The sequence below is a fragment of the Thalassophryne amazonica genome, chromosome 20, assembly GCF_902500255.1.
Source record: "Thalassophryne amazonica chromosome 20, fThaAma1.1, whole genome shotgun sequence".
In the NCBI taxonomy this organism is placed as follows: Eukaryota; Metazoa; Chordata; class Actinopteri; order Batrachoidiformes; family Batrachoididae; genus Thalassophryne; species Thalassophryne amazonica.
Window position 1 is genome coordinate 21,252,192 of NC_047122.1, and position 27,220 is coordinate 21,279,411.

The 27,220-nt window shown below is 41.9% G+C and overlaps 1 protein-coding gene across 1 annotated transcript in view; it reads left to right on the plus strand.

Annotated features, from left to right (window-relative positions):
- Positions 1 to 27,220, plus strand: part of grin2da (glutamate receptor, ionotropic, N-methyl D-aspartate 2D, a) — a 568,510-nt gene that overhangs the window by 273,454 nt on the left and 267,836 nt on the right. The window contains exons 3-4 of the mRNA XM_034160100.1: positions 577 to 711; positions 17,642 to 17,908. Of these exons, the coding sequence (XP_034015991.1) occupies positions 631 to 711; positions 17,642 to 17,908 (348 nt within the window). The 5' untranslated portion in view covers positions 577 to 630. The remainder of the gene's footprint in view (positions 1 to 576; positions 712 to 17,641; positions 17,909 to 27,220) is intronic.

Below are 27,220 nucleotides of genomic sequence, written 5' to 3' on the forward strand. Positions count from 1 at the left end.
ACAATATGTAAACGTCTGTTTGATTCCTGTTCATGCTACCTGTCTGTGTCCTTGGAGAAGACACTTCACCTGCATTATCTTAGTTACACCAGCTTTAAATGGATATGACTCTGGAAGTAACCTGCGCCAGACTCTCATCTGCTTCATGCTATATAATCTGTGGATAAGCACCAGCACCAATGAACCTCAGGGTGTGTGTCGGACTTCTTCTTTTTTTGTATGCAGTTGGACCAAGGACATCTGTAGCCATCCGTAGTTTAGAATCAGCTCACGATTACATTTGGACCTTCACAGTATGGCAGCTGTGTTTCAATATGTCTTTATTTACCTCAATAGGTTGCTTGGTGTATATGGTAAATACTCCAATTTCCAAAATACTAGTTGCACCTGTCAATGATGCTTCCTAAAGAAAAAAAAAAAAATTTATTGGCTATTTTGTTTAGTGCTTTCATTCTTAATAAAGTGCAACATAGTTATAGAATTATTTTAATGAGCAGAGAATCTTCTAACACTCCATCTGTAATTGCAGCTTTTGTCTGCTGCGTTATATCCCACATTTTTTTGTTTTATTTTCAGGGTTGGTGTTGAGGAGGAGAGACACCACCCCCGAACCGCGCCCCTCTGGCCCCGATGTTGGAGTTTGTCTCTGCCCAGACGGGGGTTCCTGTGGTTGCCGTCGGGGGAGGAGCCAGCCTGGGACGGGAGCCACAGGTAAAAAGAGTTACTTGTCATTGCATCACCGAGTCTGTTCATTTAATTTGGACTAAATCAAAGACTCTGAGTGTCTCTGAAGATGAAATGCGAAAAATAATGAATAATGAAACATTTCTTTGAGTTTTCGGAGCTGCGCAATGTTTCCTTATTCAAATTGGATATATATATCATATATATATATATATATATATATTCCACAAACACGTGTTAGAGCCGTTAATTGTTATGTCTGGAATCTGTGTTGGTTGAAATTAGTCCACTGTTGGATTTCTATATAATCAGTGATAAGAAATGAAGAGTTTTGAAAACCACATTGATTCCGTTTGACCTGTGCGTGTGGTATCACACTTGTCTTTTAGCAACAGAGACATAAATGCTGTTTCACTCACTGCAAAAGAAGGTCGATGGTTGTGTGCAACACACAGTTGTCACTTTTTTAACAACCAGCTCCTATGTCTTTTAAATTGCAAGTAGTATTGCACTCCTCTGCGCACTCGTAGAGAACGTGATTTAAAAAATGAGGTATGGTCGGATGCCGCTCGTGCATTGGGATCATGTGGCGACAGAGACTACCAAGGCCTGATGTAAAGTCCAGCGCTGTGGATTTGGGCTATTTGACTTACCGAAGCAGGTCCATGGTGCACGTACACCCAATTTATACACCCGTGTGCGTGCACGCACACACACACACACACACACACACACACACAACACAAGCTGAATTGAAAACAAATTAAACACTCACTGCTTCACCTCAGGGAGATTTGGTGGCTGCTGGAGGTTGGTGCGCTATGATGGGTTAACTCATCAGAAAACCTGTCACTTGTTTGTGTTTTAAATAGCAGAGTGCTGTGCACCTGGTGCACCCTAGCTCTATCTGTGGAGATGATAGGTGAAACTCTCTTTGGCTTAGGGCCCTGTCCCACTGGGGAGAGGATTAATTGCGCATGAATTGAGTACACAAATTACGGGCGTTCGTTGTTGTCCGCAACAAAAATGGCCAAAAATGACAAATGTCCCAGTATGAATTATGGATATATTAATAATATATAGCGAATATATGATGAACAATCACGGTTATATAACGCATGTAGTGAGGAAACTGATCCGTCACATTGAGATTATCACGGCAGTATATGGGTGTATTATGAATGCATCGCGCACGTGTTGCGCGTGCACGGCATCTGCATTGCGGTCATAAAATAAGCTCACTCGGCCTTTCGGCATCACTATTCACACCAACATACAGGCTCTGGAGCATTTGCTGGACTGGACAAGTTGATCACACAGTTAATATTCATTTTGTCATGCGAGGGTTAACTGTTCATGAGTTTGGGGAGCAGGAGGGGGGAAGCCACTCGGGTGTGAGACGGTGGGTTTTTTTTTGTTTTGTTTTTTGTTATTTTTTGAGTATCACAGAAAACAGACTTCAGCGTGAGTTGTGGCTAAACAGCAACTCTTCCTTTTGTTGGTGTTAAATACAAGTCCTGGAGGAGACCTAATTGCAGCAGCTACGTCTTTGTGGATTTACACAGCTGGACCGGCACTGACTGGCAGGTATGTCGCTTTCTGCCACATATAGTACTTTGAGTTTGCATTGACAGATTGTCCGCAAAGCAGATGTAATAAAAACGCTTTATTGGTGGACAATTTGTATGCATTTGCTACAACCTATTTTAGTTTGTGATGTGTACATGATGAGCATGCAATATATCTGTTTTACACACTGTCCCTGTCCGCTGCCAAGCCACAAATCCCCACCAGTTGTGCATATCAGCGGTTAACAGAAGATATACAGTGCATAGAGTGAGTATGTATTGTGTATGAATTGAGTATATATGGAGAATATAAGGTAGATGTTATCCGCATCCAGATTTTTGAACAGCTCAAAAATCCTGGCTGCGGACATACGTGCCTCTGCGGATGATCACGGGCGTGTTCGGATGACGGCCGACTCATACAGGCATGTTACACGGATATTGCAGATGTTTGGCGAATATGGGCCAATTTTGTGCGCAATCCATACGCAAATCCTCCTACACACCAGTGGGACAGGGCCCTTAGTTTGAGTTTTGTCCAAAACACACCCATGAGTAATTTAGAATGTAAATTAAACCACTTTGCACTGTATTTTTTCTCTCAGATTATGTGTCCTGTAAATGGCAAAGAAGGAGTCAGACATGCCTTAAATCCACTTCACTTTGTGTGTTAGACAATGCACTGTAGGTCATCAAAACAGGACCTGAACATTATCAGATGTTACTATTATCTTTTAATTTCAATTTTTTCTATTTATTTTCATTTGCATTGACAGCATTACTTGCATTTGCTTCACTCTTGCTTACCTCTACTGGTGGTTGGCTTTCACTGCGGTATTGTATCACTTCCTGTTCCGGAGCACAGCGGTGTTTTGCTGTATCTGTTAGCTGTTTAATCTGCGAAGTTAGATTGATCTAGATAACGATCTGTTTCACAGTGTAATCTTCACGTGCCTTAACTAAAGCACTCCCTCTGCTGAATCACCTCTAAATTATTTACACATTATTCACTTTGTGTGTTTTTAGGAATCCGCTAGCTTAGCGCAGCTACTAGCTCTTAGCCGATTTAGCATGGCGGCTTCTCCTGTCTCTCCCACACTTTTCTGCTTTGGGTGTGAAATGTTTAGTTATTCCTCAGCCTCCTTTAGCAGTAATGGTACTTGTAATAAGTGTAGCTTATTCGTAACTTTGGAGGCCAGGCTGGGCGAATTGGAGACTCGGCTCCGCACCGTGGAAAATTCTACAGCTAGCCAGGCCCCTGTAGTCGGTGTGGACCAAGGTAGCTTAGCCACCGTTAGTTCCCTTCCAGCAGATCCCGAGCAGCCGGGAAAGCAGGCCGACTGGGTGACTGTGAGGAGGAAGCCTAGTCCTAAACAGAAGCACCGTGTACACTGTCAACCCGTTCACATTTCTAACCGTTTTTCCCCACTCAGCGACACACCCACCGAGGATCAAACTCTGGTTATTGGCGACTCTGTTTTGAGAAATGTGAAGTTAGCGACACCAGCAACCACAGTCACATGTCTTCCGGGGGCCAGAGCAGGCGACATTGAAGGAAATTTGAAACTGCTGGCTAAGGCTAAGCGTAAATTTGGTAAGATTGTAATTCACGTCGGCAGTAATGACACCCGGTTACGCCAATCGGAGGTCACTAAAATTAACACTGAATCGGTGTGTAACTTTGCAAAAACAATGTCTGACTCTGTAGTTTTCTCTGGGCCCCTCCCCAATCGGACCGGGAGTGACATGTTTAGCCGCATGTTCTCCTTGAATTGCTGGCTGTCTGAGTGGTGTCCAAAAAATGAGGTGGGCTTCATAGATAATTGGCAAAGCTTCTGGGGAAAACCTGGTCTTGTTAGGAGAGACGGCATCCATCCCACTTTGGATGGAGCAGCTCTCATTTCTAGAAATCTGGCCAATTTTCTTAAATCCTCCAAACCGTGACTATCCAGGGTTGGGACCAGGAAGCAGAGTTGTAGTCTTACACACCTCTCTGCAGCTTCTCTCCCCCTGCCATCCCCTCATTACCCCATCCCCGTAGAGACGGTGCCTGCTCCCAGACCACCAATAACCAGCAAAAATCTATTTAAGCATAAAAATTCAAAAAGAAAAAATAATATAGCACCTTCAACTGCACCACAGACTAAAACAGTTAAATGTGGTCTATTAAACATTAGGTCTCTCTCTTCTAAGTCCATGTTAGTAAATTATATAATAATTGATCAACATATTGATTTATTCTGCCTTACAGAAACCTGGTTACAGCAGGATGAATATGTTAGTTTAAATGAGTCAACACCCCCGAGTCACACTAACTGTCAGAATGCTCGTAGCACGGGCCGAGGCGGAGGATTAGCAGCAATCTTCCATTCCAGCTTATTAATTAATCAAAAACCTAGACAGAGCTTTAATTCATTTGAAAGCTTGACTCTTAGTCTTGTCCATCCAAATTGGAAGTCCCAAAAAACAGTTTTATTTATTATCTATCGTCCACCTGGTCGTTACTGTGAGTTTCTCTGTGAATTTTCAGACCTTTTGTCTGACTTAGTGCTTAGCTCAGATAAGATAATTATAGTGGGCGATTTTAACATCCACACAGATGCTGAGAATGACAGCCTCAACACTGCATTTAATCTATTATTAGACTCAGTTGGCTTTGCTCAAAATGTAAATGAGTCCACCCACCACTTTAATCATATCTTAGATCTTGTTCTGACTTATGGTATGGAAATTGAAGACTTAACAGTATTCCCTGAAAACTCCCTTCTGTCTGATCATTTCTTAATAACATTTACATTTACTCTGATGGACTACCCAGCAGTGGGGAATAAGTTTCATTACACTAGAAGTCTTTCAGACAGCGCTGTAACTAGGTTTAAGGATATGATTCCTTCTTTATGTTCTCTAATGCCATATGCCAACACAGTGCAGAGTAGCTACCTAAACTCTGTGAGATAGAGTATCTCGTCAATAGTTTTACATCCTCATTGAAGACAACTTTGGATGCTGTAGCTCCTCTGAAAAGAGAGCTTTAAATCAGAAGTGCCTGACTCTGTGGTATAACTCACAAACTCGCAGCTTAAAGCAGATAACCCATAAGTTGGAGAGGAAATGGCGTCTCACTAATTTAGAAGATCTTCAATTAGCCTGGAAAAAGAGTCTGTTGCTCTATAAAAAAGCCCTCCGTAAAGCTAGGACATCTTACTACTCATCACTAATTGAAGAAAATAAGAACAACCCCAGGTTTCTTTTCAGCACTGTAGCCAGGCTGACAAAGAGTCAGAGCTCTATTGAGCCGAGTATTCCTTTAACTTTAACTAGTAATGACTTCATGACTTTCTTTGCTAATAAAATTTTAACTATTAGAGGAAAAATTACTCATAACCATCCCAAAGACATATGTTATCTTTGGCTGCTTTCAGTGATGCTGGTATTTCGTTAGACTCTTTCTCTCCGATTGTTCTGTCTGAGTTATTTTCATTAGTTACTTCCTCCAAACCATCAACATGTCTATTAGACCCCATTCCTACCAGGCTGCTCAAGGAAGCCCTACCATTAATTAATGCTTCGATCTTAAATATGATCAAGCTATCTTTATTAGTTGGCTATGTACCACAGGCTTTTAGGTGGCAGTAATTAAACCATTACTTAAAAAGCCATCACTTGATCCAGCTATCTTAGCTAATTATAGGCCAATCTCCAACCTTCCTTTTCCTCTCAAAAATTCTTGAAAGGGTAGTTGTAAAACAGCTAACTGATCATCTGCAGAGGAATGGTCTATTTGAAGAGTTTCAGTCAGGTTTTAGAATTCATCATAGTACAGAAACAGCATTAGTGAAGGTTACAAATGATCTTCTTATGGCCTCGGACAGTGACTCATCTCTGTGCTTGTTCTGTTAGACCTCAGTGCTGCTTTTGATACTGTTGACCATAAAATTTTATTACAGAGATTAGAGCATGCCATAGGTATTAAAGGCACTGCGCTGCAGTGGTTTGAATCATATTTATCTAATAGATTACAATCTGTTCATGTAAATGGGGAATCTTCTTCACAGACTAAGGTTAATTATGGAGTTCCACAAGGTTCTGTGCTAGGACCAATTTTATTCACTTTATACATGTTTCCCTTAGGCAGTATTATTAGACGGCATTGCTTAAATTTTCATTGTTACGCAGATGATACCCAGCTTTATCTATCCATGAAGCCAGAGGACACACACCAATTAGCTAAACTGCAGGATTGTCTTACAGACATAAAGACATGGATGACCTCTAATTTCCTGCTTTTAAACTCAGATAAAACTGAAGTTATTGTACTTGGCCCCACAAATCTTAGAAACATGGTGTCTAACCAGATCCTTACTCTGGATGGCATTACCCTGACCTCTAGTAATACTGTGAGAAATCTTGGAGTCATTTTTGATCAGGATATGTCATTCAATGTGCATATTAAACAAATATGTAGGACTGCTTTTTTGCATTTGCGCAATATCTCTAAAATTAGAAAGGTCTTGTCTCAGAGTGATGCTGAAATACTAATTCATGCATTTATTTCCTCTAGGCTGGACTATTGTAATTCATTATTATCAGGTTGTCCTAAAGGTTCCCTGAAAAGCCTTCAGTTAATTCAAAATGCTGCAGCTAGAGTACTAACAGGGACTAGAAGGAGAGAGCATATCTCACCCATATTGGCCTCTCTTCATTGGCTTCCTGTTAATTCTAGAATAGAATTAAAATTCTTCTTCTTACTTATAAGGTTTTGAATAATCAGGTCTCATCTTATCTTAGGGACCTCATAGTACCATATCACCCCAATAGAGCGCTTCGTTCTCAGACTGCAGGCTTACTTGTAGTTCCTAGGGTTTGTAAGAGTAGAATGGGAGGCAGAGCCTTCAGCTTTCAGGCTCCTCTCCTGTGGAACCAGCTCCCAATTCAGATCAGGGAGACAGACACCCTCTCTACTTTTAAGATTAGGCTTAAAACTTTCCTTTTGCTAAAGCTTATAGTTAGGGCTGGATCAGGTGATCCTGAACCATCCCTTAGTTATGCTGCTATAGACTTAGACTGCTGGGGGGTTCCCATGATGCACTGTGTTTCTTTCTCTTTTTGCTCTGTATGCACCACTCTGCATTTAATCATTAGTGATTGATCTCTGCTCTCTTCCACAGCATGTCTTTTTCCTGGTTCTCTCCCTCAGCCCCAACCAGTCCCAGCAGAAGACTGCCCCTCCCTGAGCCTGGTTCTGCTGGAGGTTTCTTCCTGTTAAAAGGGAGTTTTTCCTTCCCACTGTTGCCAAGTGCTTGCTCACAGGGGGTCGTTTTGACCGTTGGGGTTTTCCGTAATTATTGTATGGCCTTGCCTTACAATATAAAGCGCCTTGGGGCAACTGTTTGTTGTGATTTGGTGCTATATAAATAAAATTGATTTGATTTGTATAGCACCAAATCACAACAAACAGTTGCCCCAAGGCGCTTCACACAAGTAAGGTCTAACCTTACCAACCCCCAAGTGTGTCATCTCCTCTCTGTACATCCTCTGTAAATCCAAGCCATCACTTTCGAATGAAAGCTCAGAAGCTTCATTATCGGATGTAGCAGTGTTAGTTTCACTCTCTGTCAGCCAACAGGATGTTTCTGCTTTTCCTAAAGTATACGTCACCTGCCTAGAAATGCTGAGCAAGATGTTTTCCAGAAATGCACCTGCTAACTCTCTGAGTGAGAGGAATTATTAGCAATAAAATACATCAGTGACCACAAATTATCGCATGTGTGCCGATAGACTTACAATCATGAATACTTTGATGTTGTGTTGCTAACCGGGACATTAAATAAGGTGCGACATGTCCTTTAAATGAGGAATTAGAATGATCGGGGTGGATTCAGCAGATGGGAGGGTCAACTAAAATTAAGAAATGGTACGGTGCACTTTAGGGGTGTTTGACATCATATTGCAAGTCAATGGTACGTCCCTTCAGCTACTCCCTTATTTTCACTCAGGGTTGCCACAGCAGATATGAGGTGGATCTGCAGACTGATTTGGCACAAATTTTAGACCAGATGCCCTTCCTGGACCAACTCCACATTGCATGGAGCAATGTGGCAGGGGTGGGTTTTGAACAGGGAACCTTCTGCACTGAAGCCAAGAGCACTAAATCATATCGCAAGTCACTATAAGAAATATATTGTAGTATTTACAATTACAGAGAAGACATATAAATGATCATCTTGTTGTTTCATGTAATACACTTTTATCCAAAATATAAGCTGTTGTAAAACCAGATCTATGCAGTAAGTTGAAAAATAATATTAACTAGCCAAATTTGCAACAACATAAGCAAACTTGGCTAGCGCAGTTCATATGCTAGCCTAGCTAGTTAGAATGCAACTAAATAAAAAATTAGCCTGCTAATCTAATTTATTATGAATAAATATCGTTTTCTGATAGCATGTATCAGGTGACATTCCATTAAAACCAGTTAGTGGTGTTACTAACTTAACCCTCTGGGGCTGACGCCATTGTATACAATGGCTAAGACCAAGCTTTACTAAATTATAAATAACTTTTTAATAAGAGATAGAAACTTACTTTTTTTTTCTTGCTGAAAAGTTAACTCCGTGGACCTTCGAGCCAGCCATCGGCCATCTTTGTACTCCTCATAGAAGCTGTGTGATGACATGTGCAATGTGAGTGTCTAATCATAATTGGTTCACTGTCACATGGTTTTCCAAAATTCATTCGTAGGGCAGATTTACCTCATGTGAAAAGCCAAAGATCGTTTTCAGGTGTGATATGTTACTAGTTGTCCTGTTTGAATAGCCCCCTGGGTGCTCCAATGAGTACATCTAGTGCGCCGTGCGCCATTACGCACAGCGAAAGTGAAAGCAGGAGCAGACGGAGAGCCTCTGATGACAATCTCACGTGCTCAAACAGAGTGTGTAACTATCAGGATTGCTCCACTAGTTTGCATTGAATGTTACTGGATAACTCTGTTGCTTTCTCGGCGTAAAGCACTTGTTTACCATATCAATGGAACCAGGGGGAGGGCCGCTTCTCAGACTGTAATGAGCCAAAGTTGCCCAAAGTGTGAAAGCTTGTGTTGTAACCTTTGTGTAATAGCAGACAGAAACTGCTTTGAGATGAAGACAAAAAGAAGCATAGACCATTTTGTATAAATTGTTCAAAATGTGCTTTTTTGTTTATTGTTTGAACCTTTTTGTTTTACAGTCTTTCACACAATACCTCAAATTACCTTTATAAAGTATCAAAACAGTTTTTTATTATAGTTTGCTGTGTTGTGAATAAATGTGCGTGGAAAATTATTGTCCGCTTTACTTTTTTCTTTCTTATTTTTGATTGTAAACTGTTATTACACTTATAAAACACAACAAAAGCATATATATTATGAAAGCACAGATTGTCCTGAAAAAAAGAGATAAAACTTGATTGTGGGATGCAGGGAGAGCTGTTAACAGCAATAATAAAACATTTATACCAGGCGAGTGAACTGGCCAAAAAAAATGGCCTCGGACCTCAGAGGGTTAACATTTAGTCATAAAATTTGACACTTGGGTGTAATTATTGACACTGCAGTGACCACATGGATAAAATCCACATCATCGGGTCTTCTGGTCCTGTCATTTAATTCCCACAACACCTAGTTTAAATCCTACCAGCAGTGGGTAATCTTCAAGACGTTTGGACATCAGCAATAAAGCTGCAGAAATTTGAATGCATATGCTTCTACATGTAGATGACTTTATGGCTTTTTGACTTGTGAACACGACAGTTAATCACATTCCAGCCTCCAGAGTAGCTCTGCCTTTGAAAGTTGTGTGAGTTAATGAAAGTCTAAGTGAAACTTAATTGCCTTTGGGAAGCCGGGTCATATGTGCTTCTAGAAACATGCAAAAATCAATCAACCTTGTGTCAACAGCGCCCCTAAACCGGCGACTCGGGACATAAAATTAGTCAAGGCATCGTTTCTGTTTAGTGCCCGCATGACAAGAGCTCGACTGGATGATTCTTCTTTTAGCTTTGGCTTCCAGAGGGACTGAAAATTAATTTCACATGTTGTGCTACGTACGCTATTACTGACTCACTATATCGTCCACTCCCAGCTGGTTTAATGCTGACAAGCTAGCATCATAAATCACACTACAGGTTTGTTATTTGACCACGTTCAGCGCAGCAGAACCTGGTTAAAATAACACTTCATCTGCATGCATTCAGACTCAAGGGTGATGATTCGTTAAGGTTCACTTTGACGGTGCGTTTGCTCAGCTTAATAATATTAATAATAATATTTCTGTTGCAGTTTCACACCTTGTAAACAGAGGGATTCATAAAATCACAATTTTCATCTCAGAAATCAGATCGAATCTATGCTTGACTCTTCGATGTGCCTTGTGGCAGACTAGAGCACAAATTCCATGTCTTCTTTTTAAGAAAATTCTTGGTTCCATTGTCAAGCTGCATAATTGTTGATGCAGCAGACAAAAGTTGTATAGGAGCCTATAACTCTGGGCGTCTTCCTGGGTGTCTTGGTGGCTTCCCTCTTTAGTCTTCTTTTTGCACAATCAGGTTTTGAGAACTGCCTACTCCAGATAGATCTACCCAACAATACCACAACTTATTTCTAGGAGATGATACAAAAGCTGCTCAGAGGGGCCTAAAGAGATTGAAGGAGTTTATAATATCAAAGGGATGACATCCAAAGCATTTCATGTTTATTCACGCTTTGTTCAATTTTGTTTCTATTGATGACGATCATTTGTATGAACTAAACAGGCATTAAATATTATACTGATATAAAATGTCTTAGTTTTCCACATTTTGCCATTTTAAAGTGAGAGAGTGCAAACTTTTGCAGTTAAATGTGGACATTAATATGCACAAGCATTCAGGATTTTATAGGTCAGAAACTGAACTTTAAAATCAGTCCTTGCACCAATATGCAGCTGTTGAAGAGACATTAATGTTGGGATAATATGATCAAATTTTCATGTTTCAGTCATAATTTGACCAAATGCATTCTGATTTATTTGAAGACTTCTAATACTTCTGAGTGGCAGATACAAATCTAAAACATTACAATAATTAGTTCTGGATGACAGAAAAGCAGAAAAAAATATCTTTTTGCTTAATTGTTGGAATATTTTGCAAATGAGGAAGGCCAATCCTGGTCATCTCTGTGATTATATATGTTGATCAAACATCACATAAAGATTCCTCATTATGTAACTGGACTGAATCATACAGCTGCCCAGAGGTGGAGTGCAAAGATCAAACATTTTTATAAGCTCCCAATCTTATCTGGATTCAGCAGTAGGGCATTGGACAACATCCAGTTAATCCCTGCAGGCAAACCTTAAATTATTGATCTTGTACTCATTTTCTATAAACACTGGCACATGCAACTGCAGATTATCAGTATAACAATGAAAATAAATCTCATATCTACAATTATCTTACCTAATGGCACTGAATACAGGGAAAATAGCAATGGGCTGAGAAATGAGCCCTGAGGAACACAACACTGAACAGCAGTGAATCCTGATCACATGCTATGGAAGAGACACAGACTGACCCGACATGTAAGACCTCAGGCACAGGAGCACTCTACCAAAAAAAAAAAAAAAACCACAAACAAAAAAACAAACAAACAAACAAACAAAAAAAAAAACTCAGCTTTATCCAGTGAAATGCTGTATTTGCCTCAGTAGTGCAGAACAAACTAATTAACAGCTGAATGTTAATGCCATGAGGTTCTCCTTGGGTGTCAAAGTCCATCCCCATGTGTACAGCATGGTGCCTGGTTAATGGATCCAATAGGAGATCTTGCATGCCCGTGGTTGCTATGGTAACCATGAAGGCCCAGCAAGAACACGAAATGGCGGACAGGGTTCTGGTGAAACATGAAGACCTCAATGGTATATCAGGTGGAGTAGGTGATGGAATTTTCACCCAACGGCTGTAAAGGCCGATGAAGGCTGCAGCAGGTCCTCAGACCCCGATCGTGTGGAATTTCCAGGTCATTGGACCAGGCTGAGAATCTGTCAAGGACTGTGTCTCTGCGTGCAGCAACATTCCCACGTTAAACAAACACATGCACAGGCATTTCTAGATTGATCCTGGATGTAGATTTTCCGCGTTGTCTTGTACACCCACAAGTCTTTTGCTGATTGACAAAAAGTGACAGGCGCAGGACTGTGATTATAGAAGCCCTTATTTTGGACCCTGTATGGATGCAGCAGATGTGTGATTCAGTCATCAGACCCTTGCAAGAAGCAGGAGGGTGTGTTGGTAGCTGCATCTGCAACTGAGTAGCCTTATTTATACCCCCGTCACACATAGCTGGAATTGCGTCGGAATTATGAATCGGCGCACATCCGAAAGGTGTCGGATTTCAGTTTCAAAATGCTCTGACAGCCATCTGCGGAAGTCGACACAGTTGGTCAAAATGGCTGGCGGCCCCGGGTGTGTTTCACGTGTTCAACACCCTCGGGACACCTATCCGACGGCAGTCTGAGCACAATTTACATATTCTGAAGGCGGCATAAACAGGATCCGAAATGATTTGAGCGTGTATGAGGGAACCTCAAGATGGATTGGCCATGGCAAAGCCTGCTGACATGACCTGCACATGTCACTTATCCACTTATAATGCCCATCTCCACTGACCACCAAACACCATTCTATATGCAATCCCACCATCTGACCTCCTAGACAACTTCAATGGCCAGGTCAGAAAGGACCAGGAGCTCTGGAACAGAACCACTGGGAGAGATGGAGTTGGTATGTGCAATGTCAACGGTACCTTGCTTCTCACAAAGTGTCCCAAACAATGTTATCATCAAAACAATCTTCAGGTAAGTTCAAAGTGTCCTGCCAACACCCTCGCTCAAAGCACTGGTACCTGTTCAGTTACATCATCATCCAAAAGCGTTACCAGAAAGATGTCCTGTCCACCAAGGCAATGACTGGTGGAGATGACTGTTGGGGAGATCATCATCTGAGTTGCTCCAGGATCCAGCTAAACATCCACCCCAAGAGGAGGCCTGCACACTACAAAACTGTCACAAGATTCAAAATCCACAAGCTCAAAGACCCACAAGCAAAAACAGAGTTTCAACAGTGCCCAATGAAAGAACTCCCCACGAAGTACTCCACCCCAGCTCCTAACCACTGGGAGGAGCTCAAGACAGCCATAACAGCCTGCCAAGAAACACAGACACCATAAGATGAAGCACCAGCGCTGGTTTACCGAGATTGACCAGGTCCCCAACAACTCATTGACCAAAAGTGAAATGCTTTCCTCCACCTCCAAAAAAGAATGGACATTGCAAGAGAGAGAGTCTTGACTACAGCAAAGCAAGTGACTTTGCAAAGTAAAACTCACAAACTGATAAATCAGTGGTGGATCATCAAGGCTGCCAAAATCCATAGTGTGGTCCCTTAGCAAAAAAAGTGCACATCTGGACAAAATTTTGGCATGTCTTGTCAAGGTGTATGAGAGTATTATGAACAAGGATTTTGTTGGAAGCACTGTGTCCATTCACTGTGGCAGCCATATTGGAAAAATCAAAGCTGGCAGTCAAATATTGAAGATTACTAGCACACACACACACACACACACAAACACGTTCATCTTCAACCACTTATTCCAGTTAAGGGTCGCGGGAGGCTGAAGCCTATCTCAGCAGTCATTGAGCGTGAGGCGGGGTACACCCAAGACAGAACGCCAGTCTGTCACAAGGCCCCAGACAAACAACCACAGTCACACCCACTCGCACACCTACAGTATGGACAATTTAAAGATTCCAATCCACATGACCCACATGTCTTTGGATGTGGAAGGAAACCGGAGCACCCAGAGGAAACCAAGCCAAACATGGGAAGAACATACAAACTCCACTCAGAAAGGCCACAGGTGGGAATTGAACCCATGACCTTCTCGCTGTGAGGCAACAGTGCTAACCACTAAGCCACCAAGCTGCCAGATTACTAGCATATAAACAATAAATTTTGTAGAGTAAAATTTACTCTGATGGGATAACATTTGGTCCCAGTCCAAATACAGTTAAATATACTGTATTACATTTCTAAATCAACTCTATCACAGTGTAAAATCAACTCTTATTGGAGTAGAAACACTTGCTTTGATGTTAGAGCTGATTTCACTCTATAATAGAGTATATTTTACTCTATTTAGACTGAGACCAAATGTTATCCCGGCAGAGTACATTCTCCTCAGCAAAATTTACTGTATATGTATACTTGTGAGCAAACCTTTTATTCATATTTTTATTTGCATGTGCTGATGGTAGCCATATTGGATTTCACCCAAAATGGCCACCAGGATGGAAATCCAAAGTACTTCCATCAAAAAAGTAATTCCTTACTCTACTCCGTAATATTTCCAAACTCCGTTCTTCACTTTCCCTTTCAGCTGCGGAGAAGCTCGTCCATGCCTTTGTCTCTTCCAGGTTGGACTACTGTAACGCACTCCTCATCGGGATCCCTGGCAGGAGCATTCAAAAGCTCTAGTATGTCCAGAACAGCGCTGCCAGGGTCCTGGTGAGGGTGCGGAAACACGAGCACATCACCACCATCCTTCACACCCTCCACTGGCTCCCCATTCACTTCTGTATAGAGTATAAGATCCTTCTGCACACCCACCACTGTCTCCATGGTGATGCCCCCACCTACCTCACTGACCTCCTCACTCCACATACCTCTGGCAGAACCCGGTCAGGCCAACAGCAATGTCTGCTCCCGCCCAGGACACGGCTCAAGACCATGGGGGACCGGGCCTTCAGGGCTGCTGCTCCTCGCCTGTGGAACACCCTCCCAGACCACCTCAGGGCCCCACAGACAGTGGATGCTTTTAAGAAAGGATTATAAACCTTCCTTTTTAGAAAGGATTACAGCTAGTTTTTAACTAATGTATGTATGATGTATTGTAATTTTATCTTATCTCTTTTATTGCTGTTTTATGTGCACTTTGAGATTTGCATTCAAATATAAAGTGTGGTACAAATAAAATTTATTATTATTATTACTGTATACCTGTGTGCAAAGTTCCATAATTTTGTCCAGAAATGTACATTTTCTGGGAATTCACTGCAATAAGGTACCTCACTACTATGTCCTTGCCAACAGAAATGACAGCAGAGGCTTTTTCATTGCCACAAAAAGCAATCTATGGTTCCTCCACCCAAGAACAAGCACCTCTTCGAAGCAAGGATTGTCTGAGCCTGCTGCAGACCAGAGATGACATTAATGCTCAATGGAAAGAACACTTTGAAGACCTCTTGAACACCAGCCTAATTGTGGTGGAGGAAGTGCTCAGCCTTTTACCAACACAAGACATCATTGAAGAACTCAGCTAAACCCCAACTCACAAAAAAACTGTTGTTGCCCTTAAAGGCATGAAAAACAACAAAGCACTCAGGGAAGACAACATTCCCATTGAGGTCTTTAAAGAAGGAAGTCCCATTCTCCATTGGCAACTGTACCAACTTGTTGTCAAAATCTGAATGCAAGAAGAAATGCCCACAGACCTGAAAGACTCAATGATTGTCACCATCTACAAGCGGAAAGGAGACAAGAGGAACAACAGACATGATCTTCACTGTCCATCAATTGTAAGACAAGTGTAGAGAATAACACCAACCATTGCACCTTGCCTTCATTGACTTGACAAAGGCATTTGAGTGTCACAACAATTTCTGTGGAAGGTTCTGAGCAAAACAGGCTGTCAAGAGAAATTATTCAAAATCCTGAGGCTTCTCTATGAATCCTTTGACGAAGCCTACTCCAAGCTGGGTCTTCACATCAAACTGAAGATGACACAGATTTTGTACCAGCCTCCATCCAACATGGCTAATCCAAAGCTCACTGTTGTGAAAGTGCACAGACAGGTCCTGGAGAACGTGACCCACTGTCTATACCTGGGCAGCCATGTGTCATCAAATGCTGACATTGATGATGAGATTCAACACTGACTCAAGTATGCAGGAGCTGTGTTTGGCCAGCTATGCAACCATGTTTACAATAACAGAGACCTTCAGCATGACGATAAAAGTCCTCGTCTACAAACTGTTTCATACAACTCTGCTTTACAGATCTGAGACTTGGACAATGTGCTACCACCACCTGAAGACCCTCAAGAAATTCCACCAATGTTGCCTGAGGAGAATCATCCGTATCAGGTAGGAAGACTACATCAGCATCCTGAAGCCAAGCTACAGCGCATCGAGTGTGTCATCATCAAGAACCAGCTTTAGTGGGTGGGTCACATTATTAGGGCAGATGGCAGCTGACTTCCCAAGCAGATATTTTACTCTCAGCTGAGTGAAGGAAAATGGCCTAGTGGATGACAGAAGAAATGCTACAAGGACTGTTCCTTCGACCGGAAGGCCTGGGAAGACCAATTGGGGAAATGAACCAGCTAGCAAGCAATGATCACACTCAAATGGAAGTCTTTTGAAAAAATGCAAACAAACAACACAGAGTTATAGAGGAGAAAGAGGAGGGAGTGTGAACAAGATCCTGACCGGCAGAAGCTTCCTGCAGCAGTCATGTGCAGCATCTGTAAGAAACATTTCACATCAAACCTGGGCATGTTCAGTCATCTCCGCATCCACCATCTTGTCCAGGAATCGATGAAGAGACAATATTCCTTGCCACTGAGTGATTGCCAAGATGAATGCCATGAACAATAGCTTTGGATGGTGTCAACAAAGCGCATGAAAAGTTTGTTTTATTTCATTTTGTTGAATTTAGTTCAGTTTCAAAACAAAAAAAAAAACAACTTAAGTATAAAAAGCAAAAACCAAAAGAAATACCTTTGGAAATGAACTTGTATGAAAAAGAAGTTACTGCTCCAATTATCCAGGTTAAATATGAATGCAGAGAGGAACATGTGTCAAGTGTCTTGTCCAAGGATACAGAAAGGTCACACTAGGTGAATGTGAATTGCAAGCCAACTCTTTATCCACTGAGCTACCTGCGTTGTGTACAACACAGCCTGACAAAAATTTGCAAATTGGTTGAGTTTAACAATCGTGCCAAAATGTGGAAAGTGAAGAATTTTGTAATTACCAATTGAAGGTTGCATCTCAAGCTAAAGACATGCATTCATTTCACTATATGATGCTAAATGGATTTGTCAGGGGTATGAACTGTGTGATGTTGATGCATTACACAGTTTTCCACCAGGGGGCAGATAAGCAGTGAATTATTTCTAGATAACCTTAGAAGATCTTCATCATCTTGGTTTTTGCCATACTGGTCAAACAGTGATGCATCATAATGAACTACAGCATCATTTACCACCTAAACACTCGAATGTCTTTGTGGCTTCATGCTTCTCTCTTTCCTTTCAGGAGAGTGGCTCCATCTACCTTCAGTTCACTTGCTCCACTTCACTGCAGCTTGAGGTCATCTTCGAGGTTCTCGAAGAGTATGACTGGACGGCCTTCTCTGTGGTGACCACACGCCATCATGGCTACGAGGACTTCCTGGCCATGGTGGAAGGGATGACAGATGGTTCCTTCATTGGCTGGGAGAAGAAAAGTGTGGTGATCCTCAACGTGACCGATGACCCTGGAGGGGCACGAACCAAACGGCTTCTGAAAGACAATGAAGCCCAGGTGAGGTTGAAACAACATGGATTTAATCTATGTTTGTGATACATTATTTAGTGTTATGGTTAGTGCTGGAGCAGAGACAAACTGAACTCCAAAACCAGGCAGTCAGGACACAGGAAGTACAGGTGCAAAAACCCATGATGCTTTAATGATCCAGTGTAAGAAACACTCCAACATACAGTAGGTGACAGAGCAGATAACAAAAGGGAGGATCGAGGAGTTGACTAAACTGACAGGAGGCAGGAACACAGTGGAGGACAATCAAACAGACAGTACTTACAAACGGGGATCATCCAACAAGACTGACAAACTACCATAACAAAAGCAACAGGCAACTAACAAAGGAAAGGGTGCGGCTTAAAAACTGATTGACAGCAGGTGTGATGATTAAATCAAAACAAAAACATGAAACCACATAAGAACACCACGAGACAAAAACATGAGACAGAATGTGGAAAATTAAATTGAATCCAGAAACATAAATCCAAAACATGGAGTACACAACAAACGTGAAAACAAATGTGGAACTAAAAGGCAACATGAAAAGTGATAAACACCAAAAACATGAATCAAAAACCAAACAGTGCCAAACCCAAAAACTAAGTCAAAGATGTACACAGCAAATACACACGGAACTCAACAAGAGAACGGGAGACACATAAGACAAAGATATGAAATACATGAATAAACAGAAGAGCACTAATCATAAAGACCAGAAAATTGTAAGCGGGGGAAACAACGACGTGAAGGACTACACAGACAGCGGGTTGGACACATAGAATGGCACAAACACAGGGAATGCACACCACGGACAGTAAACACACACAGTATAAACTAGACAGACACATATAGGACACATAGGACTCAGACATGAGCCAGGAAAGCAGACAAACACTCACACATACACCAGACAGACCAGGGGCATACACACACATACGGGACCCACACCGATGAGGAAGACATACACAACACACAGACATAAGACAGAGACACGTGCAGACACGCACGTGGGACCCACATGACTGACGGATGAAGAGGACATACATAACACCCAGACAATGACAGAACACCAGAGGGGCCCACATGGGAGACAAAGGGAGGATACACACAAAACTGAACATGGGAAAAAACAAAATACATACAGACACAACCCACAGACACACCCACAACAATTTAGGTTCTGAAACATTTCTGCAAAAGCATTGTAATGTAAAACTGATAAAACGCTGGGGTTTTGGTTCATAGCAAAGCAAGCTTTATGGTAGCCGTGATGTGAAAATTCTTGTTTTTCATTTTAGAGCCTAGACTCCAGACTTTTAAATCCTTTTCAATTTTCAACCACATAAAATCTGTAATATAAAAAGTCGTTTCTGTGTTTCAAGGATGTGAAGAAACAGTATTTGAAAGAAAGGTTTTGGTCACTGACTTCCACTAAATGTACGGTTACAAAAGAAATGGACAACAGAAACAGACGAGACATCTCCTGAAGTCACCTTATCTCTCTGACAAGATCAGAAAGAACCAAATCTCTAGTTTTTTGGAGCTTTGTCATCATTGTACAGGAGTCTGAATGTTTGTCTCTCTTTCAAATCCTTTATATTAATATTTATTCCTTACACTTAGATTTTTTTTTTTCTTCTGTTCCTCCGTAAGCTGTTGTTGGCTTTTACAAATAGCCTTTTGTCAGAATAAAGTCCACGAGAAAGAGAACGGAAGGAAAAGCAAATGGACTGGAGAAAAACATGATGTAATATAAAGAAATGATCTGAAACTTAAGAATGAATGAACTCTCTTTAGATGTTTGAATGAAGATTTCTTGATTTTAGTGCTCAAGAACAACACAGTCTGTAAGATGTGCACAAGTATCTGTAAAATATCCAAGTATATAAATTTTAATGACTATGGCTACATCTAGATACAGTAAAACTTAATTCACTCTAATGGATTAAGGTGGAACAGCGAATTTTGTGTTATAATCGAAATCCGTTATATGTATAAAACTGACAAAATCCGCTCTATGTATAAAATGGGCAAAATCTGTTCTACGTATAAAACAGACAGAATCAGTATTTTCTGAATCCACTGCGGAATGGTACTTTAAAATCCTAAAGCCTGATTTATGCTTCTCCAGCTCTGTGGCCATGTAATAATGTCGATGTTCGTGTGACACTTTAAAGTTCTCTGTAGCATCTTATTGCAACTTACAGCTCCTTTTCTGGATTAATTTGTCCCTCAACAAGCTCCACTTCTTTATACAATCATCAACCTCCAGACCAATGGTATGGTACGTACAATTTCCCTCCATGAATTGCAGGTCATTTAAGCATCTTTTTCAGAGTGCACAGTCTGTCTGCAGCCAAACTGTGCACTCTGACTTCTCTGTGCAGAGAACCTGCAGGCTGAGTTCTCACCTCCTTTCTGCCCCCTGCTGCGCGCACCTGACGCATCGTCATCACGCCACAGGGAGCAACTGGGAGCAGCCCCAGTGTGAAAGGGGCTTAAGGATAGTGTTGATTCTTATTCTTTGCCTTCAGATGATCATTTGTTGCTCTCTGTTCCATTTGCCTGCACAGAACTGGGAAAAAGGGCTTTTGTTTACTCGGCTATGTCTACATGGATCATGTTGCAAAAAGACTGGAAATTAACTGAACTTATTTCATTGAGCACGTTTCAGTCCAGACTGAGAGCACTTGAGATGACCTCTTTAAATTGTAACTGTTTTTGTTAATCTTTTTTATTTTAATTGTGTGAATTTAATCTGAATTGTAGTGTAACTTTTTCTGCCTCTTGACCAGGACTCCCTTGCAAAATAAATTTTTAATCTCAGTGACACTTTCCTGGTTAAATAAATGTAAATAATAATAATAATAATAATAATTTACTTTCATGTCCACGAATGTATGAAGCTAACTGCTTTTTAATATATATGAGGTCTGTGATGAAAAAAGCGGTCCTTTTTATTTTTTTCCAAAAAATAAATGGATTTGATTCATATGTTTTTACGTCAGACATGCTTGAACCCTCTTGCGCATGCGTGAGTTTTTTTACGCGTCGGTGACGTCATTCACCTGTGGGCAGGCCTTGAGTGAGGAGTGCCCTACCCCGCCCGTCGGAATCTCTTTGTCTGAATAGCCGCTGCGGACGGCGCGCGTTGCTTTATCAACATTTTTTCTGGACCTGTGAGGAATATCCGAGTGGACACTATTGGAAAAATTAAGATGGTTTTCGGTGAAAAGTTTAACAGCTGATGAGAGGTTATGGGGTGTTTCTGTCGCTGTAAGGACTTCCCACAGAGCGGGACGTCACGCAGCGTTTCCAGGCGCCGTCGTCGGCCTGTTTCAACCTGAAAACATCCTAATTTAAGGCTTAATTCACCCAGGACGTCATGAGAGAACAGAGAAGATTCAGAAGAGGCCAGCATGAGGACTTTATGCGGACATTCCACTGTTTAAGGACATTTTGTAATGAAAGACGTGCGCGCAAATTCGCCGAGTCGTTTCCGTGACGACTGCGAATCTGTGTGCGCCGCGACAGGAAAAACACCTCCGTGTTGAAAACCATTTGTAAAATTCAGGCGGCTTTTGATGGCTTTCAACAAGTGAGTAACTGAGAAATTGTTTAACAGCTTGGGGCATGTTCCAACTTGCCCGTTAAGGTTTCCAACGGAGGTGTTTTTCCTGTCGCGACCCCTCGCGGTCGGGTCCAGCCCGACATGCGACTCTGCCCGCACGTTCTTTCATTACAAAATGTCCGTTAACAATGGAATGTCCGAATAAACTCCTCATGCCGACTTCTTCTGCAAGTTCTCTATTCTCTGACGACTTCCTGGGTCAAAAGAGCCTGAAATGTGGAAGTTTTCAACTTGAAACGGCGAGACGCTGCCGCCTTGAAGCGCAGATCGCCGTCAGGCGCCATGGGCCGTCCTTAAAGCGACACTACCAGACCAAAATCTCTCATCAGCTGTTAAAATTTTTACCGAAAACCAGCTGAATTTATCGAATGGTGTCCACTCAGTTGTGCCTTACAGTTTTGAAAAAATTTTGATCAAACAAAGCAGCAGTCTCTGAGCCATTCCTAAACAATGAAAAATCGACAAGAGGGTGGGCGACTCCTCACTCAAAGACTGCCCACAGGCGAATGACATAACCGACAGGCGTGAAAAAACTCTCGCATGCTCACGAGGGTTCAACCGCTTACTCCAAATAAGGGTTGTGGGTCGTGAGAAAGTACACTGTACGTTCAGGAACAAGGCGTTGGCCTGTCACTGTGTTTTACAATCTGATTGACATTGCAGCACTGAATGCACATGTGCTTTATCAGGCATGCACTGGGGTCAAAGAGAGACGGATGAACTTCTTGATGGAGCTTGCACAGTCTCATATGGCAGCCAAGGAGGTGGAAAAGAAAACCTTCAGCAGCAACCACCCACACCTGACACAGGGAAAAGGGCATTGTGCCAGGAAGGGCATTGTGCCAGGTTAAGTGTTGCTGCAAGAAAAACCATGCCACTAAGCGTTGTGTTTATTGTAACAAGTTCACATGTGGCAAATGCAGAAAGGAGAAGTTGTGGTAGTGCCAGGTGTGTTCAGACAATCTGTAAGCAATACATTTCACCCAGAATGCAAACATAAACTGTGTCTACCTTTTACTATTACTGTTCCAGATCTTTACCCGTTTGTGCCCAGATTGTTGCCAGTAGTCACACAGCTTGTCACTAGGTCAAATGTCACCTAGTAATGATAGAAATAATAACTGTCAAAAATGACAGTGATATACTTTGGCAACAGTTATTGCCAGTGGGGCAAAAAGTGTTAAAAATTATAATATACCATAAACCAAATCAAACCATAATAATTATCGAGCATAATAATGAACAGGAGTTACATAGAAGTCCCTCTGGGGTCCATTTGGAGACCAATTTGTTTCTTGAATATCTTCGTTACTAAACATCTGTTTTTTATATACTTGGATCCTGTCTTTAGAGTTACTTCTTACAAATGTAACTGAAACTATTAACTTATTTTTATGTAAAAAAAAAAAAAAATCTTGACCAAACAATTACCAAAAAATATAAAAACATTTATTCACAACATGGCCCAGACTATCTGGTCCTTTTGAGGACTGAGGACTTTTTCACTGTAAAGCCCAGGTTACACATAGACGGTTTTGTCGGCGGGCAGTATGTAGACCAAAGTTCGCGGTAGTTCCGGCTGTTTTCGCGGTGGAAAGGGGCGGAGAGCCGTACTAGCCACAAATACGCGGATAAAACGCCGCTAAATCCGCAGAATAAAGCAGCGTTTTGACGCCGTAGCATCCGGCACACGTCAGGCAACGGGGGTTAATACCCAGTTCTATCCTTTACAATCGCAGGTTAAGACACGCGTGAGAACGGCGGTGTTCTGCTGCCGCCGATAATGCCCTGTGTACCGCTGGATTTATCCAGCAAATCCTGCGTTACTCCAGGAACTTTTTGCATATAGGCACCGCCCCCAAAGTATAATAAGCTGAAACAACTGTCACTGCAGGGGGAGGGAGCTCATCCTCAGCCTTTTCTTTCCTCTCCTTTTCCCCTCCTCAACGTGTTGCTCGTCTCCACCACAGGCCTCTCCTCTGCTTCTGAACCAGACCTCTTGGTAAGTCCTTGCCGCTGCCAATTTTCTTTTAGGAGGCATACTGGAGCTTCTCTGCAAAAATATCTGGAGCTGGCCACGAGTGAGAGGCCTGCATGCAGCGCGTTAGCGTTTTTATATTGACCGCCGCCTATCGGCTGTTTGGAACACCGTTAACCGGGAGGTGGTGTTTAGAACGGCGTACTGTCCGCTAGCGCCACCGTTTTGTCTTCCTCTGTTGCCAGTTATAACGCCTTTGAGGACGCCGATGTGGGCTCTATCTCCGTTTTACATGCCGTTGGTTAGGGATACAACGCCGGCCGCCAATTACGGCGGTGTAAACTGCGGCACTACAGGAAGGGGCAGGATAAAACGGCGATTAAAAAGTATCAAACGCCGTTGTTCGCGTTGTCTCCGTCATCACGCAAATTCTCTGGGAGCGCTCCCGGAATTGAATGTTGAATAATTTTTTCGACGATTACAGGTAAAGCCGGAACTAAGTCACGCCCCCTAGTGCCGGCGTTAACAACGGCGTGTGATCCTTAAGACGGCCAAAAACTCTTCTGGGACGCTTCCGGGAGCTCTTACTGTCTATGTGTAAACGGGGCTTAAGGCACTTTGGTATTCCTTCCTGTCCTTCTCCCTAACCCCCGCTGAGTAGAGTGTAACGGCCTCATTTACATAACACTGGTGACAAGCTGGGCTGTTCACAGCCGCCATTTGGCACCACCTTGGGATTTAAAGGAATAAGTGCCATTTGTCACCACTCTGGTAGTTCCATTAATGCCTAAACTTTACTTAAAAATAACAATTTAATGTGCCTTAAAATTGCCTTGAATTTTCTTGAGATGACAAAGAGTTTGAACCCCTGAGGCCAAGGCATCCAACACTAAGTCGAAGGCCAAGGCTGAGAAAAAAGCTTCTTAACTCTAGATCAGCTTTGTTCATTATTTTTGCTGACGTTATTATAAGGATGTTCTGAATGCATGCTGATTACTGAGTAATGCTCCCATGATGCTCAGTGTTCTTTTGAAAAACCACAGGGTGCCGATGATGTGTCATAGCGCTGCCATAATCCAGATGTACTGCATGAACATGTTTGTTTGGGACACAGACAGGAAGAATTGCGCCACATCCCTGCTTGCCACGTTAACAGACGCTGATGTGAACGATGTATATTTCACCGACACTTGGAATTAAAATTTCCCTCCAGCGGCTCAAACCTGACAACTTTCTGTGGCAGCTGAAGCAAAATGATTCATGTGATGTGTGTAATACACATAATCTGCTGTGGAGGTCATTTATTTAGCATGAAAGCACGTCATCCCCTGTTAGCATAATGCAGGCTGCAGGTGACGATTAATATTTCAGCAGCTTGACTGTGAGACATCATCTTAGCTTGTCATTGCAGGAGAAGAAAAGCATGACAAATCAAGTGATGCTCATAAAGGCATCACACAGACTCCACAAACTGAGGATCACAGCAACAAAACTCAACTCTGATCACCCATTTCTTAGACAGATGTTTGAGATTTGAGCCTTGACATGATCTAGGAGGATGCCCATGATGAACCAAGATTTTCAGTTGCTGAGTTCTGGTCTTGTTTAAACTGCACCAGGACATTCAAGATATTCCAAAAATGTTTTCTGCCGGTATCTTTGACATAGTAAGTCCAGCCAGGTTGAGTCCAGGAGCATGTGCTGGTGTCACCCATCAACATATCCACCACACCATGGACCAGATCTTGGATGGCAACCTCCTAGACAGACAAGCAGTTCACCACCATGTCTCAAAAATAACCATCCATCTGCTCCAGCCAGGTGAAACATGGATATGTCCTTGATCATCTTCAACCTCTGAGGTCCTCAACACCTAGGTATATCATACCCAGAGTAACACACCATATGCCCACCACACCACACCACAAGCGGGCGCTCTGACCATTTTGCTTAAAACCCGAGCTCTGGTCTGAGTGGCCAGAGTATCCTGATACCTACTGAATACTATTGCACAGTGACTCTTGCTGGCCTCTGCCACAACTGCTTCACCTCGGGGAACTTTGGTGGTCACTGAGACCATTTTCTAAATAGCAGTGCACCAGGTTCCTGTGTCAGGTCTTCAAGGATATGACAAAGGACACTGATTGGTTTAATTCATGTTATACCTAAAACACACCTATAACCAGTGGTGGACACAGATAACCAAAAAATTAACTTCGATAACAGATAATCAGATAACTGAAAAGTTATCTTCAATAAAGATAAAACAACAAACCACCCAAAAATGTATCGGAAGTTACAGATAACCGATAACAGATAAATTCCAATATTACCTCTGACACATCTACAACTACTAGTAAAACAAATTTAATAGCTTATAATAATACTAAAAATAACAACAGACCCCAACAATGAGACCACACTTTTCTTTCAACATTTGGCCCCTGCTGGAAGCTCTTGTTTAATACAGCACTCACAGCACAGAGGCACCCCGAGACCAGCCATAAAGCCAACTCTCTATCAATTACAATGCTCCAGTCAGGCGCAGGTCTTGAAAAATAAAGTCATGCTGACTTATGGTTTTGATTATAAATAACATTGATACCGATAGAATAACTCCATTAATGTCAATTGTCATTTGTACAAAGTTAAAATATAACATATATCTTTTAATGTTGAATAATGCACTAATTCTGAGGTTTTGTAACAAACAGACAGATCGCAAAGGATTCTGGGTAAAAGTGCCTCTGCTAAACACTGGCTGAGTCTCAATTCTCTTTTTGGAGCGAGGCGGAGGGGAAGGCGAAGGGCTACAAATCCCTCCATTTGGAGGGGTAGGAGGAGCTTACTGCTGTCTCTGAAAAAACAAACATGGCTCCAAAAGAGCTGCACAAATGAAGCGGCTTTTATTACAAATTACGCTGTTTAGAAAGTTATAACTTGCCAAAAAACTTTACAGGAAGTTGTCTATGACAGCAACGTGTATGCTGCTGGATGCATGTTGCGTATGTTGTCGTTCTGAAGAATATCGTAACGTCGCTCGTGCGCTGCGTTATAATGCACATACACATGAACGCTACGATAAGACACTTTTATATCTCACAACGGAGAAAATCATGATAAAGTGTAAGCACGTTAATTTTTATGTTCATAAATCTTTGGATAATATCAATCCCTGCTGTTGGATTTCAAGGTCTGTAACGTGTGTGTATTTTGTAAACAAACGGAGCCCTGAACACACTCATCTAATAAGCTTTCAGGCAGAAAATGAAAAGTTTCATCAATGGGAATAAGTTGGAAAATATATACACACACATGTATATGTGTAACACATAACCTGACACCCTAATAGACTGATATTATTTGTCAAGGAAATTTCTAAAGGAAATAAGGCTGGATGCAAAAAATGGGAGAATTTGAAAAAGAAATAAGGTTGTAATTCCATTAAAAAAGTGAAACTTGTATAATGTATACATTCATTGCACACAAAAAAAGCCATTTGCAAAGCCAAAAAGTTGATTTGACAATCATCTGACATAACCGGGGTCAAAATAAATAGAACACTGCTATCTACTGGTTCTCACATGCTTAGTGAACACTACTGACCAGTAGATGGCAGTAGAGGCCTTGAAAACAAAATTCCAGATACAGTAATCCCTGTCTCCTACATTTAAAATGCCTGGAATTTAAGAAACGCAAATAAAGC